General features: G+C 38.5%; 2 protein-coding genes across 2 annotated transcripts in view; one reads left to right on the plus strand and one right to left on the minus strand.

Annotated features, from left to right (window-relative positions):
- Positions 1-14,028, minus strand: part of LOC141766518 (nuclear factor 7, brain-like) — a 202,275-nt gene that overhangs the window by 104,801 nt on the left and 83,446 nt on the right. The gene's annotated exons all lie outside the window — the stretch shown is intronic.
- On the plus strand, positions 4,746-14,028 carry LOC141766895 (uncharacterized). The gene is made up of 13 exons (XM_074634067.1): positions 4,746-4,907; positions 5,978-6,097; positions 6,819-6,881; positions 6,953-7,099; positions 7,187-7,300; positions 7,379-7,545; positions 7,629-8,289; positions 9,760-9,902; positions 11,713-11,773; positions 12,832-13,040; positions 13,128-13,314; positions 13,642-13,737; positions 13,879-14,028. Exons 1-13 carry the CDS (start codon positions 4,746-4,748, stop codon positions 14,026-14,028), a joined length of 2,280 nt encoding a protein of 759 aa, XP_074490168.1.

Raw genomic sequence — 14,028 nt, forward strand, 5'->3', positions numbered from 1 at the left:
CTTGAATATTTTCAGAGATTAAAGTCATAGATTTATGAGAAAAAAACTTGTTATTTTAAAAGAAAATAACTCAGATATTCTCTGATATTAAAGTCATAAATTTATGAGAAAAACACTTAAATATTCACTGAGATTAAATCTTAGATTTACAACAAAAAAATATAAATTTACGGGAAAAGAAACTTGAATATTCTATGAGATTAAAGTCGTAACTGCAACGTCATTTTTACTTGTCAAAACTAATAATCAATATTATTCAATATCCCCTAATTCTATTTTGACCAGGCAAAACTCTAGTTTTAGATATCGGTAATTACATTTTGACTAGTATGATTCAAACAACTTTTGCCATTCATGTGTTATTTAGGATAGTCAGAACTGAATTACAGAGATCTCTAACTGTCGTTTTGACTTGTCTTATCTTGAATAAGGATTCTGAGTAGTCACAATGTAATTACGACTAGTCTAAATTAAATTGTGTATATCTCTAATGTTAATTCCAGATAGTCAAGCTTAGCTATTTAATGTTAAAACGGCTCGACATAGACGTACCGGGCTTCAGATGGAAGCCAAATCCTGGAAAAGAAAAATAAGTGATACTGTATGATCCTGATCTGAAACGAGTAAAGTCTGAGTTTGAACACAAGAACTGATGAGTGATGAAGAAGTCTCTCTCCTCCACAAACACACTCACAGAGGTATTGTTTGTGTTTGAGGAGTTGTGGGAACCGAACCTGGATTAGGACTCGGCAATGAGACGCTGAAACAGATAGACGGACAGAAAAGCAGAGCAGCAGCAGATGTTCTGAGACTGTTGAGATAAAAAAGCCACAGAAAGCTGATTGGCCGAGAGACTCTGTCAATATTCTCCCTGTCTGTGTGAATAGAGAGTCATTCTCCAGATTGTTCTCTGGGGAAACTCGTTTCCTTTCCTCTTTTATTGCGCGTCATTTCTAATTTGGCCAGCTGTGGAGGCTGAGCCGAGGCAGAATGAGTCCCTCTGTTATTCACCCCACACTCAGCACAGCCAGCAGCTCCTACAGCAAAAAAGAAAAATGTCCACCCATTTTAAAAGGGACAATCAGTGAGGATTTTACTGCTCCGTGGCTCAGACAGACTGGGATGTAATATATCTGCCGGGTTTCACCAGCTGCTCAGACTTCTGTATGGCCTGAAGTTTTCTCTGGAAGCAAATTGCATGACAAACCCGAGACATTCGGAAAGCAAAAGGGTGAAAGCATCCCGTACTGCAGCAGGAGAGAGCTGCCAGACACACAGAGTTTAAAGCACAAAAATAAAAACCTTTAATGGGCACTTAAGATGATTTTAACAAGACTAAAGCCCTGCTAGCACGCCCGAGAGACCGCAATATTCATTACACCCCCAATATGAAACTGTTGGATCGACATGCTACTGAAGTTTGAGAAAAAAAAATTAACTCAGGGTCCACTTACTGGCCTTTTCTAGAGCTTTCAACCACGTCTCACAGTCTTCCTCATGGATGGAGTTTGTTATTATGTCATAATGTGACATCAGTCATGTGATAACAGGTGGTTGTAATAGTAAAACGCTTATTCAAAGATACCACCGTGTATCGGGGCCATTGTCGGTAGAAAAAAAAACTTTTTTGATTAAAGTTGTAAATTTATGAGAACAGAACTGAAATATTCTCTGAGACTAAAGTGCTAAATTCACAAGAAAAACTCACAAATTTACAAGAAAAAGAAATCAAATATTCTCTGAGATGAAAGTCCTAAATTTACTAGAAAAAAACTTGAATATCCACATTTTTTTTCTCGTAAATTTCTGAGAATATCCAAGTTATTTTCTTGTAAAATAACAAGTTTTTTCTCGTAAATCTAAGACTTTAATCTCAGAAAATATTCAAGTTTTTTTCTCGTAAATTTGTGAGTTTTTTCTCGAAAATTTAGGACTTTTATCTCAGAGAATATTCACGTTTTTCTCTCGTAAATTTATGACTTCATAATATCAAAGAATATTCAAGTTTGTTCTTGTAAATTTAGGACTTTAATCTCAGAGAATATCCAAGTTTTTTTTCTCGTATATATCAAAGTTTTTTCTCATATATTCTGAATTTTTTTCACAAAATTTAACCCCCCTCCTTTTTTTTTCTTTTTTACCTACAATGGCCCTAATATGCTGTCGTACAAAGGTGGGTTTTGGTTTTGCTGCATGACAACTGAGCAAACTATCCGATGAGGAAGGCAGTAAAGAAAGCCCCAGAAATAGCTAGTAAGTGACCCTTGAGTTAAAAGATTTAGCGTTGTATTCAAGAATGAACTTTCACACTCAGTACTGAAGCCGTTCACAGGCACGGTTGTTGCTGTGAGAACTTTCCAGACTTTTAAATTCCTGTCTCATCATCTCAAAATCTCTGATAAACCTTAAAAATCATGGAGCTGATGATTAAACTGGACTTCCTGACTCGTATTTTAGTGTCTCATCGATAACTCTAGAGACCAGCAGCTGTGTAATCCACAGACCTTACAGTGAAAACTTTTCATTGGAACTACTTTCTACAAAGGAAATAGTCTCAAAGAAATATGGATTATCCAACATTGTGGCCGTTCTAGGTGAGTTATAAATTTGGATTTCGGATGCTCTGAGTTCCTTTCACCTCCATTGTGTTGAAGTTTCAGAATTGGCGTCTCCAAACGGTGGCACATAACCAAACTATCTGCCAAGTTCACAGGACCACTACAGGTGAGTAGGACAAAGTGTTTGTGATCTGTCATTGCAGTTCTTTTACGGTTTGAGTTTCTCTCTCTCGGTCTGTTTGACTAAGAGAAACTGAGCAGTCTTTGAATGTTTGTCTGCACTGCTCCTCTGTTGACTCCTCTATGAGTTAAAGATATTTCCATGCTGCTTAATGCTTTGCTCTAAATCCCATTAAGGGGCTGATGCTGCCCTCTAGTGAGGAGTTGAAGCGGTGCAGGGCAGGCAGGATGCTTTTTAAATCAAATATTTTATCATCACAGATTGTGCCTTTAAGAAAATGGTGAAAATGTGGAAAGGTACAGTGGGAAACAGTTAAATGTGACCACCATCTGTGAGTTGTGTAACAAAATGATCATTATTACTGCTCTGAATTACAAAAACAAACAAAATATTTGCAGATGATAAAGTCTGAGAAAAGTTTCAGAAATGTTTTTACTTTTTCAAATTGCTTAATCATGTTTCGTGTAAGAGCACATTTGTACCTTTATTTAACATTTTTATTGCCAGATTTGAATCTCAAATTACAACATTTTATAAACACACAGACTGAGTTTCGATCCAACTTTCTTTGATGTTTTCATGCATTGATATACAGAAAACATTTATGATTTCAACTATTTGCTCAAATGAAGTTCAATTGTTATTTTAAGAGATAAAAAGGTTTAAAAACAATATTTTTCTGAACTGACGATCCTTTTCCAGATGCTATGATAGAAGAAAAACTTTAAAATAATAGAAACCCGTCAGGGACAGAGAGGCCAAAAGTTACAACAGTAATATCAAGTATAATAACTTCATTATTTGCTGTAAAACTTATTTGTATCTGGTTTCCTTTCTCGGACAGGGCCTATCTTTAATTATTAAAGTTACTCCTAAGAATATGAGATCTTGTTAAAATAATTATCAGGTGATGGAGTGTCTCGTTTGTCTGAAAACCAAACCCCACTCATAAAACATTAATTTACCTGGGACCTAATATGATTAAAAAAAAACACAAACATCAGATATGCGAGAAAAATATGTGTAACAACAATTTCTGTATTTTAATAACAATAATTATAATAAACTTTATTTTATAGAGTACTTTTAATACAAGAGATGTCGCTCAAAGTGCTTTGAAAAATAAAAATTTAACACAATTATACAAGGGCAAAAAGACAATATAAAAGACAGTAGATGATAAAATATATAAGTGAAAGTAAAAAACAAAACAGAGACCATTAAGAATAATAAAATTAAGAAAAATACATTTATATATATATATATATATATATATATATATAAATAAAAAACATTTACTGCTGTAGATGTAGATGATAAAATATATAAGTGAAAGTAAAAAAGAGACCATTAAGAATAATATAAATGAGAAATATATATTTATATATATTGTTTTTAAATATACTTTTACAGCTGTAGATGATAAAATATAAGTGAAAGTTAAAACTTGACCATTAAGAATAATAAAAAATTATATATATATATATATATATATATATTTTAAATACATTTACAGTTATAGATGTAGATAATAATATATATAATGAAAGTAAAAAAAAGAGACTATTAAGAATAATAATTATAATTTAATAATAATATATACTGTGTATATATATATATATATATATATATATATATATATAAAATACATTTACAGTTGTAGATGTAGATAATGATATATATAGTGAAAGTAAAAAAAGAGACCAATAATAATATATACTGTATATATATATATTTATTCAATACATTTACAGCTGTATCATTAACATCCCATTTAAATTAAATTGTAAATTGTAGATTTTTATTTATTTTTTGGTAAAACCAGATCTTTTTCCCAGATATCAGCAAATAAAAGTTCCTGAGTCGTGACATACAGCTTCTGTGTCACGTGGACAGGTGTGTCGGGTTGCACCTGTTCTCACCTGTTCTCACCTGTCTGCTCCTCTCTCTCTCTCTCTCTCTCTCTCTCTCTGGATGTTTCCGAGTGTCTGTCTGTGGATGTCAGGATGGGCAGCGGAGCGTCCGTCAGCGAAGGATCCCGGCCAGAGAGGCTGGAAGCCGGGGAACCTGAACCTGAACCTGAACCTAAACCTGAACCTGGACCTGAACCTGGACCTGGACCCGACCGGCCCTCCACACCTGCTGGACGGAGCGACGACACCCTGCAGGTAAATGTCTATTTCATCTAATATGCAATAATGTGATAGTCTTGGTTGAATGTCAGTGACCTTCTCCTCCTCTAACATGTTGTGTTTTCAGGCAGATGAGGAGGAAAGGAAGCCTGAAAGTCACAGTGTGGAGATCCAGTCTTTAAAGAGTGAAGAGAGCAGCATGCAGACAAAGAGAGAGGAAGAAGAGGAAGAAGAAGATGAATACCAAGAAGAAGAAGAAGAAGAAGAAGAGGTAGAAGAAACAACACAAACTGTCCTGAGTCCTGCTGTTACTGTGAGCAGCTTTTTAAAATATTCACTCAAACATCAATAATGTATCTGTCATGTTATCATTACATGACTGATTATATCACTATATCTATTACAACTGTCATGACAGTATCTCATCCAATATTAATGTATGTCACATCTTTATTTTGAATATCTCAAACAGAAATAATCCACTCATTCATTTATATATAAATGCAACATTCATATTGTATTCTGTTAAATACAGATTTACAAAATACAGAGAATGTAGCATTCTTTTTAAATAGACTGTACATACAGTATTTTTAAAAAATGGTAAAAATGTAATATGTGAGCACATACACAATTATATATCTCAACATTTTGCTAATAAATATACAATGGTTTTTAAGAAAGTATTATTAATTATTTTTTTAATTATTAAAAAAATATAATGAAAACAGCTGCATTTTTAAAAATAATTTTGATAGTGTTAAATACACAAGTTCAAACATGAAGCGCAAACATTTTTACTTATTTATTTATTTTTGCTCAAATTTTTTTTAAGTATTTTGGAAGCAATACATTTTCCAAAGTTTGTGGCAGCCTTCTGAAAACTTTGATATTACATGATCGTCATGTCAACTACTACAGTATAAAAACTGATATCTCATTTTATGTTTTTATTTCCATGTAAATTTCCCACTAGAACTCAGTGAAGGGTCTCCATACCGACCACTTTTCTATAGGCGGTAGAAAGTTCAAGTGTTTGAATGAGGCATCAGCTTTATATTAATCAATATATTATTGTTAACGTGTTGTGTGAACTGTATTGTCAGGAAACAGTTGCAGAAGGTGAAGAAGTGTCTCTGGATTTTGAGAGTTTCCTCCACAACAACGGGACGCTGTACAGCTGCTTCAACCGTCATGAAAACAGAGTTTATGTCGACGAGTCACAGGTAGGAACTATTTATCTGGAAATAAAAAAAAATACTATACACTAAATTATTTCAAACTCTGTGTTTTTGTGACATTCATGGAGCCTATGTTGAGATCAGTTAAGGAAATACCAAGCACCGCCCACCAGGCGGAGCACAGCCAATAGGAACGCTCGCTCTCTCTGAAATGACCTGTGATTGGCCAAAGTCTCCCGTTGTGGGCTAGATTTTTTAGAGCCTGAAAACAGAGCCATGAGGAGGTGCAGAAGTCTAGTTTTCTTTCAGAACACTTGAATTACAATATGCTGAAAGGTTATTATGGATTTTTTGACTAGTGATGCCAAAGATATTCTGCCTACTGAAGCTTTAAGTGACTTTCACAAGATAACAATATAATTAAGTCATGATCTTGAGCTAAGGGGCCTTAAAATGTATCAGCATCAACAGCTGCTTTCGTCCTCTATAATCAATGTTTTTTTCTTCTTCCACCATATGTAGAGAGATTAAGCTCAGCTTGCTTTGGACGAACAGCGCCATCTTCCTGTTTTGGTTCATAGAGATTTCCCTCCAAATTCCCCTCCATAGCCTGACCTTCATTTATCATACAAGTCTCCAAATTCCCATGGTTAAACTTTATAAAATCAGAATAATACAAGAACCAACTTTAAGGACAACAAAAAGGACCCTAAGTCATGTTTTAATTCTGGTTTCTTCATCTTATTTGTTGCTCTGTGTTCACCAGAACCTGCAGCCGTTTCCAAAGGAGTGGTACAGTCAGGGGCACTTCATCACCTCCAACAACGAGGTCTGCCTGTATATAATTAGATTCACTACGAATGAAATAAATCTTTCACTGCAAACTATAAATAATCTCAGCTGCAGTTTGAAGAACTGTGTTTTGTCCCTCAGGGCTCCGGTCAGCTGCAGACTCCGGCCAGCAGCCAGCCGGCGGTCCAAGAGGACGATCGCACCGGCAGCATCTACATCCAAGGAAAAGGAACCGTCATGACCTACATGTTTGAGGTGAGACAGGAGCTGTAGTCGTGCATCCTCTGGTGTTTCTCTACAGTAGATCTACTTTTAGTTTTAGAACATCCTGGTGTTTTCCAGGAGCGGGTGAATGTCTGCAGGTTCTGGGATCCTCAGGCGGGTGTGTGGCTGCTGCTGCCACTGCAGTGGGAGGTAAACGTCGACTTCGTCAAAGCTCGAGTCCAACGAGTCATGGTGAGGAAGACTCTGATGTTGCTCATTCTAGGCTGTTACTGTAGAGCAGAAGGTGTATTCGGTGTGTTTGTGTTCCAGTCCACCCTGCCAGGTCTGGTGGACCAGAAGGAGATCACTGCAGCACTCAGACAGTGCAACTACGACCCCGAAGAGGTCATCTCCGTCTACCTCGCCATGTTTGGAGAAATCCTCCTGCAGGCCTCTCAGAGCGGAGATCACAACTACAGCGACCTCAACTCCTTCAGGTCTGCAACAAACACACGATTAGCTTTAAAACGCGTATTTCTCCTGTAAAGACTCATCACCAAACATGTGTTTAACCCAGCAGAGCCCTCCTGGAGCGGGACAGGGTCATCGAGGATCTGAGGCAGAAACTGCAGACCAAAGAGAAGGAGGTGGACAATCTCTTCCAGAGGAACAGCTACCTGGCGAGGGAAGTACGCTACCTCAGTGAAGTTGTCCAGCACCTGAACCAGAAGCTGGCGGAGCTTGAGGCCGACCAGCAGGAGGCACGAGAGAAGATCCGATCCCTCTCGAACCGCCGGGCTCCCGTTGTCCCACCTGTCAAAACCATCACCAAGCCAACCGTGGAGCCCGACCAACTCCGCCAGGTGAGCCGGCTCACCCGCGAGCTGAACGTCTCCAACAAGCAGCTTCACTCCACAGTCAGCCAGGCGCTGACCGACATGAAGAACCAGCTGGAGCAACTGAAGGGCGCCGTGGGGACGGTGGCCCAGGTGGAGCAAGAGGCAGCCGGGGAGGTGGAGGAGCTGCGGTCCCTTTACAGGAAGGAGGCAGTGGAGAGGAAGAGCCTGTACAACAAGCTGCTGGAGCTGCAGGGAAACATCCGGGTGTTCTGTCGCTGCAGGATGAGCTCGGCCTCCGGATGCTGTCTGGAGAAAACCGACGACCAGGAAGTGGTGGTCGTCCAGAAGGGAAGCAGGAAGAAGTTCCACTTCGACAAAGTCTACGCTCAGAGCAGCACACAGGTAACGGCTCACCTCGACCTCTTCAACCCTTCTGAACCCACTGGTCCATCAGTACAAGCCAAGCTTTGTTTAAACACACTGAACCCTGTTTATATGAAGACTGGATGGATTGCTCTGATATTCAGTACGCACATTCATGTTCCCCTCAGGATGCACTGTAGTAACTTTGGTGATCCTTTTCATTCAGCGCCACCTTCAGGTCAACATTTTAATGTGTCCAATACTTTGGTTTATGACCAAATACCTGCAGAGCTGATGACATTCCCATGAGCCTCAGCTGGACGGTATTTTGTGCTAATTAACTAATACACAGCAGAAAAAGAAGACAGAAATCCCTCATTGAAGCAGACTGTTTGCTTAGTCTGACAAGTATAATGTAGCCTATTTATGTATATGTTGACGGCACGTTGTGCTATTGCATTTTGAGATTATTTTCAAAATATTGAAATTTATCAACAAGTGTTATAGCACATCTGGCCAAGTGGTTCTATCCATGTTACTGAAAGAGGGATTTAATCCTGACAGGTTAAATTAGCATTTAACCTTTTGTTTTGCGTATGATCACATCACCTTTGTTTCCACATGAGGGAAGGACAAGACACAGAAGTGAAAATACCGCGCGCTACTTGATGAATTAATTTTTTTAAAAAGTGGATTAAAATATTCGTATAAATGCAGTGGTTAAATACAAGTTCAGAAATTCTTGAATTAAAGTTCAGAAACAGACACTGTGAACAGGCTTCCTAGTCTATAAAGGCCAACTGTGGTTCATGATTTATTTTCATGGATAACAACATTTTTCCCACCACCCTCTGAATCTTTCACAAATCGTACCATGGAGACATTCACGTTTTCACATTTTCACATCGGCCACCATCGTTCTATTACACACTTGGCACACAGGAGAAGTTTCAGCTGGTGCAACCTCCCCACTAGATGTCGCCAGACCCTACACACTTCTCCTTTAAATAACACAAAGCTTACTGTTACATTTTATTCCTGTACACTGTTAAATACCGGAGCGATGTTGTTAATTTGCCTGTAGGGAAGGCCAGCAGTTAGCCTTAACGATCTGTTGGCCTCAACGAGCTGCAGATCTTAACGAGCTGCAGATCTTAACGAGCTGCAGATCTTAACGAGCTCTGGGCCTTCAGAGAGCAGCAGTCCTTCAGCTACTAAAACGTCTCATAATGTTTGATTTAAACATTCATTAAAGAGATAAGGGGAATCTCTTTCAAAGGAAATCATTGTTTTCAGTATAACACCAGAGAAAAAGTGCAGCAACATTTCAAATTAAAGCTTAAATACACTCTGAAGAACATCAACATCAGCCCTCCTAGTTTATTTTGTTATTTAAGATTAGAGTTTTGGAAGACACATAAAGCAGCAACAGCTTTTCCTTTTCAGAAATGTTTACTTATTTCAAATGAATATCATCTTCATGTACTCCTTTGTCCTTCCTTACTGCAGGAGGAGGTGTTTGCAGGAACTCTGCCGGTGATAACTTCCTGTGTGGACGGCTATAACGTTTGCATTCTGGCGTACGGACAAACGGGCTCGGGGAAGACGTACACCATGATGGGCAGCAAGGAAAACCCTGGAGTCAACATCAGGTCAGAGCTACTCAGAGTTTTCACAGTGAGAGTTAACTGAAGGAAACTGGAGGTGTGACTCCTGATTTAAAGAAAACATACCATGTTTTTAAAAATTTACACCGATACTTTGTTGGACAAAGGACACACATAAACATCAGGTTTTGTTTTCCACCATGTTGCACTGATGAGGAAACACACTATGGAGTTATAGGAGTGCCATAAAAAGGAATACATCTGTAAAAGAAAATAAATGTTGAAATATAAGTAAATAAATAATTTTTGAAATATAAATAACAAAAAATAAAATAATATTTAAAAGCATTTTCATTTATTTTTCCATTTATTTGTTCATTTATTATATTATTTTAAATATATATATTCAATTTTTGCATATAAATTACTCTATTTTCTCTGTATATTTACAAAAATATATGTATTTTTATATAATTTGTATTATTTATTTTTATCACTTTGCTTTTCCTTCCTTTATTTCTCTTTATATTTCCACATTTATTTTCTTATTCTTTTACAGATGTATTCTTTTTTATGTCACTCCTATGACTCCATAGAAGTGCCATTAAAAAGAATGCATCTGTAAAAGAAAATAAATGTGGAAATATAAAGACAAATAACAAAATATAAAATAATAATAATAAGCAATTTCATTTATTTTTCCAGTTACTTGTTCATTTATTATATAATTTTGAAATACATGTTTATTATATCCCCGTGACAACGTGGTCGGGGGTATATAGCGCTCCGCGTGTCCATCCGTCCGTCCTTCCGTCAGTTCGCGTGTCACACTTTTGCTTCTGGAGCAGAACTCAGAAACTATTTAACTTAATAACTTCAAATTTGGTATGATGGTTGACAGTGTGGTCTAGTTGTGCCTTTTGGGGGTTAGAAGTCCAGGGTGCCCAACAGTTTTTAAAATTTTTCCAAAAGGGCAAAACCGTTGGCCCTAATTTAGTAGGGGTCAAGCAGTGAGCGGCGGTATTTGAGCCATGCTTACTTTTGCCTTGTTTAATTTTTGTATATTAATTTACTCTATTTTCTCTGTATATTTACAAAAGAATATCTATTTATTTTTATCCTGTTGCTTTTCCTTCCTTTATTTCTATTTCTATTTCCATATTTATTTTCATATTATTTTACAGATTTATTCTTTTTTATGGCACTCCTATGACTCCATAGATTTCAGTTTCTACACCCACTTCATAATTTAATGCAGTTATACAACAGTTTTGTGTTTCTGGAAATTCAGGAAAAAATTAACAGTGGACATTTTTATTTTTTATTTTTTTAAACACAAGTGTAACTAATGTGGTTTATACCGGTGTCAGCTCCAGGGTCCTGTTGTGTTGTGTTGAGACTTACTGACACGGCCAAACGAAACAGAGCCATTCCAAATGTCATTGGTTACACCTGTATTTTCCTGCGGTGACAAGCACCGATTATAAACAGCTGAGGTGAGTTAATCGAGGGCACGCTTGAGAAGTTCAGTGGGTTTTTACAGAATAAAATCTGAAAGCTTGCGTCGTCCAAACACATTTAAACCCCTCTGCTGATTGTTATCTCCCTGCCTGGAACAATGAACTGCTGTCAGGGGCCAAATGAGACTAATTGCGTCTCATTATGTGATGTGTCACCTGACAACACTTCATCAATACGTGATGAGGCAGCGAAGCAACAGCTCAGCGCTGACACTCAGAGTCAGTTTACACACAGAGAGGTTGAGTTTCCAGCAACACAAAGCTCTGCTCATCAGCGTCTCCTGTTACCTCGAGTCTGCTCACACACCGGCAGTATAACGTGTGTGTTTCCTCAGGTCTATACGAGAACTTCTACGCATCTGTGCAGGAAAAGAGAAGATCTCCTACACTCTGAAGGTTTGAATTTTGATGTAGTCACAGTGGATTTTCATGTGGAGCTCTGAAAACCAAATAAATGTTGAAGAAAATGAACCAAGTTTGGGGAGAAAAAAATCTAAAATGTTCTCTCAGCTCACTGTTGATGATCTGGCTTGGCTTATCAATAATATAAAATATAAGTTTGTTATTTGTGGGTCTTTTAATGAAGAATGCTTGTTCAAATTTGTCCAAACGTCCAGAGGATTTACAAACAAAAGACACGATAGTTGTTGAGTCTGGAAATCTCAAGCCTTGGGCCAGGAACAGCTGAGATCCCAGCTCAATGTTCTTAATGTTCAATTTTAATGGTGTCAGAAAGTCAACACAGGTTACTCAAATGAATCACTTGATGCTGTACAAGTATTTTGCAAGAAGCAGAGTTTTCATCATGTTTAATATCAACAGACACAAACACAACCAAAACCCGAGCCGGTCCGGACATGTCTGTCCGGACGCAACTGCTCGCGGCTTTACATCATAACCTTATATACTTGGAATAAATAACTCATCCCTCCTATCCTGCCATCATAAATTCTAGTATTCTTCAATTCTACTGGTCTCTGTCAAAATATCTTACTAATCAGCATATACCCTCTACCATACATATGATCTTGGTACCTCCTCTGCCAGACATTATGTCACCGATTCCGTTTTGGGCCCCCTGCAGCTGCGAGGTTACTTTACATCACTAGAGCTGTGAGTTACAGCGGCCAGTGTGAGTATTACAGCACTGGGGTCTATACAGCAGCACTAGGATTGTATGCTGTTTCAGTAATAAAACAGGGTTATAGGATTCATATTTTTATCATTGTTTATCACATTTTTATATAGTTAACAAGGGATTACTTCTACATAGTCTCCTACATTAGCCACATTTCCATTCACTTATATTTATTTATTTATATTTCATTATTTTTGATCAGCTTTTAATTTTAAGCTTTATTATCTATGCACTTAAAAGTAGAACAAATATATTTTTTCTCTGGTCAGAACATGAACTTCGCCAAACAAACAAATGTACTTTTGCTCATTTTCAGATCTCGATGTTGGAGATTTACAACGACAGTCTGAACGACCTTTTGATCAAAAGCCCCGGCGCTGCTCTGGACATCAGAGTCCAGGGGAAGTCGGTAACGGTCCCAGGACTGACCCAGATCCAGGTGCAGACCGAGGCCGACATCCTCAACGTCATGGAGACGGGTGAAAAGAACCGAAAGATCGCCTCGACCAAGATGAACATTCAGAGGTGCTGCTCTACTTCCAACATAGAGATGTGACGAAGCTCAGAATGATGTTATTATGAGTGATGTGGCGTTGTGTCCTTCCTCCTCAGCTCCCGGTCTCACCTGGTGGTGGCGCTGCAGGTGGAGGGCTCAGACGAAGTGTCGGGCCTGACCACTCGTGGCACGCTGACCTTGTGCGACCTCGCTGGATCTGAGCGGATCTCCAAGACCGAAGCTGAGGGTCAGAGGCTGGTGGAGGCGGCCGCCATCAATAAATCACTGACAGCACTGGGACAGGTACGCCGACCCACTGAGGACTCACCTGGTCTGGTTCCAGCTCAGTTCTTACACCACTGATCCAATTAAACACTGTAGTGTCACTTTCAGGTTAAACTTGTAAACATTCCCCAGATAATGATGCAGGTAGTCCTAATAAATTTCATTGTGAGCTGCATACAGAAAGGTTGACAGGCATGTGGTCAAAATGATATGAGGAGTGGCTTTAATACAGCGCCCTCACCAGGTACAGCAAGTATTGATAAACAGAACAAACCATTCAGATTTCCTCCTGAGAACTGAATAAGTGTTTCTGAGTGAGGTCAAAGGTCACTGTTTGTCCATCAGGTGTTCAACGCTCTGAAGTGTAACGCCCTCCACATCCCGTTCAGGAACTCTAGACTCACCCACCTCCTGCAGCCCTGCCTCAGTGGAGACGCTAAGGTAAACCACCTCACACTGAAGTCTTCCTTTACCTCAGACCAACCTTTAAGAAGTTGTTGGAAATGTTGGAATGAATACTTTTTTGACAGTTCTCACATCTGTTTTTTAACTTAACATCTGTCTCCTCTGGTTCCTCTGCAGTGCTGCGTGTTTGTGAATGTGAGTCCAGACACGAAGAACGAGGCGGAAACACTGAGCACGCTGCAGTTCGGTTCCACCATACGGCAGGTCGCGCTCGGAAAAGCAACGCAGAACATCGTGCCGGCTAAAAACAACAAGACAGTCAAGTAG

The sequence above is a fragment of the Sebastes fasciatus genome, chromosome 4 (assembly GCF_043250625.1).
Source record: "Sebastes fasciatus isolate fSebFas1 chromosome 4, fSebFas1.pri, whole genome shotgun sequence".
In the NCBI taxonomy this organism is placed as follows: domain Eukaryota; kingdom Metazoa; phylum Chordata; class Actinopteri; order Perciformes; family Sebastidae; genus Sebastes; species Sebastes fasciatus.

Coding starts and splice junctions, on each gene's coding strand:
- LOC141766895 (XM_074634067.1), top strand. CDS start 4,746: ATGGGCAGCGGAGCGTCCGTCAGCGAAGGATCCCGGCCAGAGAGGCTG. Junction 7,100..7,186: donor TCATGACCTACATGTTTGAG/GTGAGACAGGAG, acceptor GGTGTTTTCCAG/GAGCGGGTGAATGTCTGCAG. Junction 7,301..7,378: donor CTCGAGTCCAACGAGTCATG/GTGAGGAAGACT, acceptor TTTGTGTTCCAG/TCCACCCTGCCAGGTCTGGT.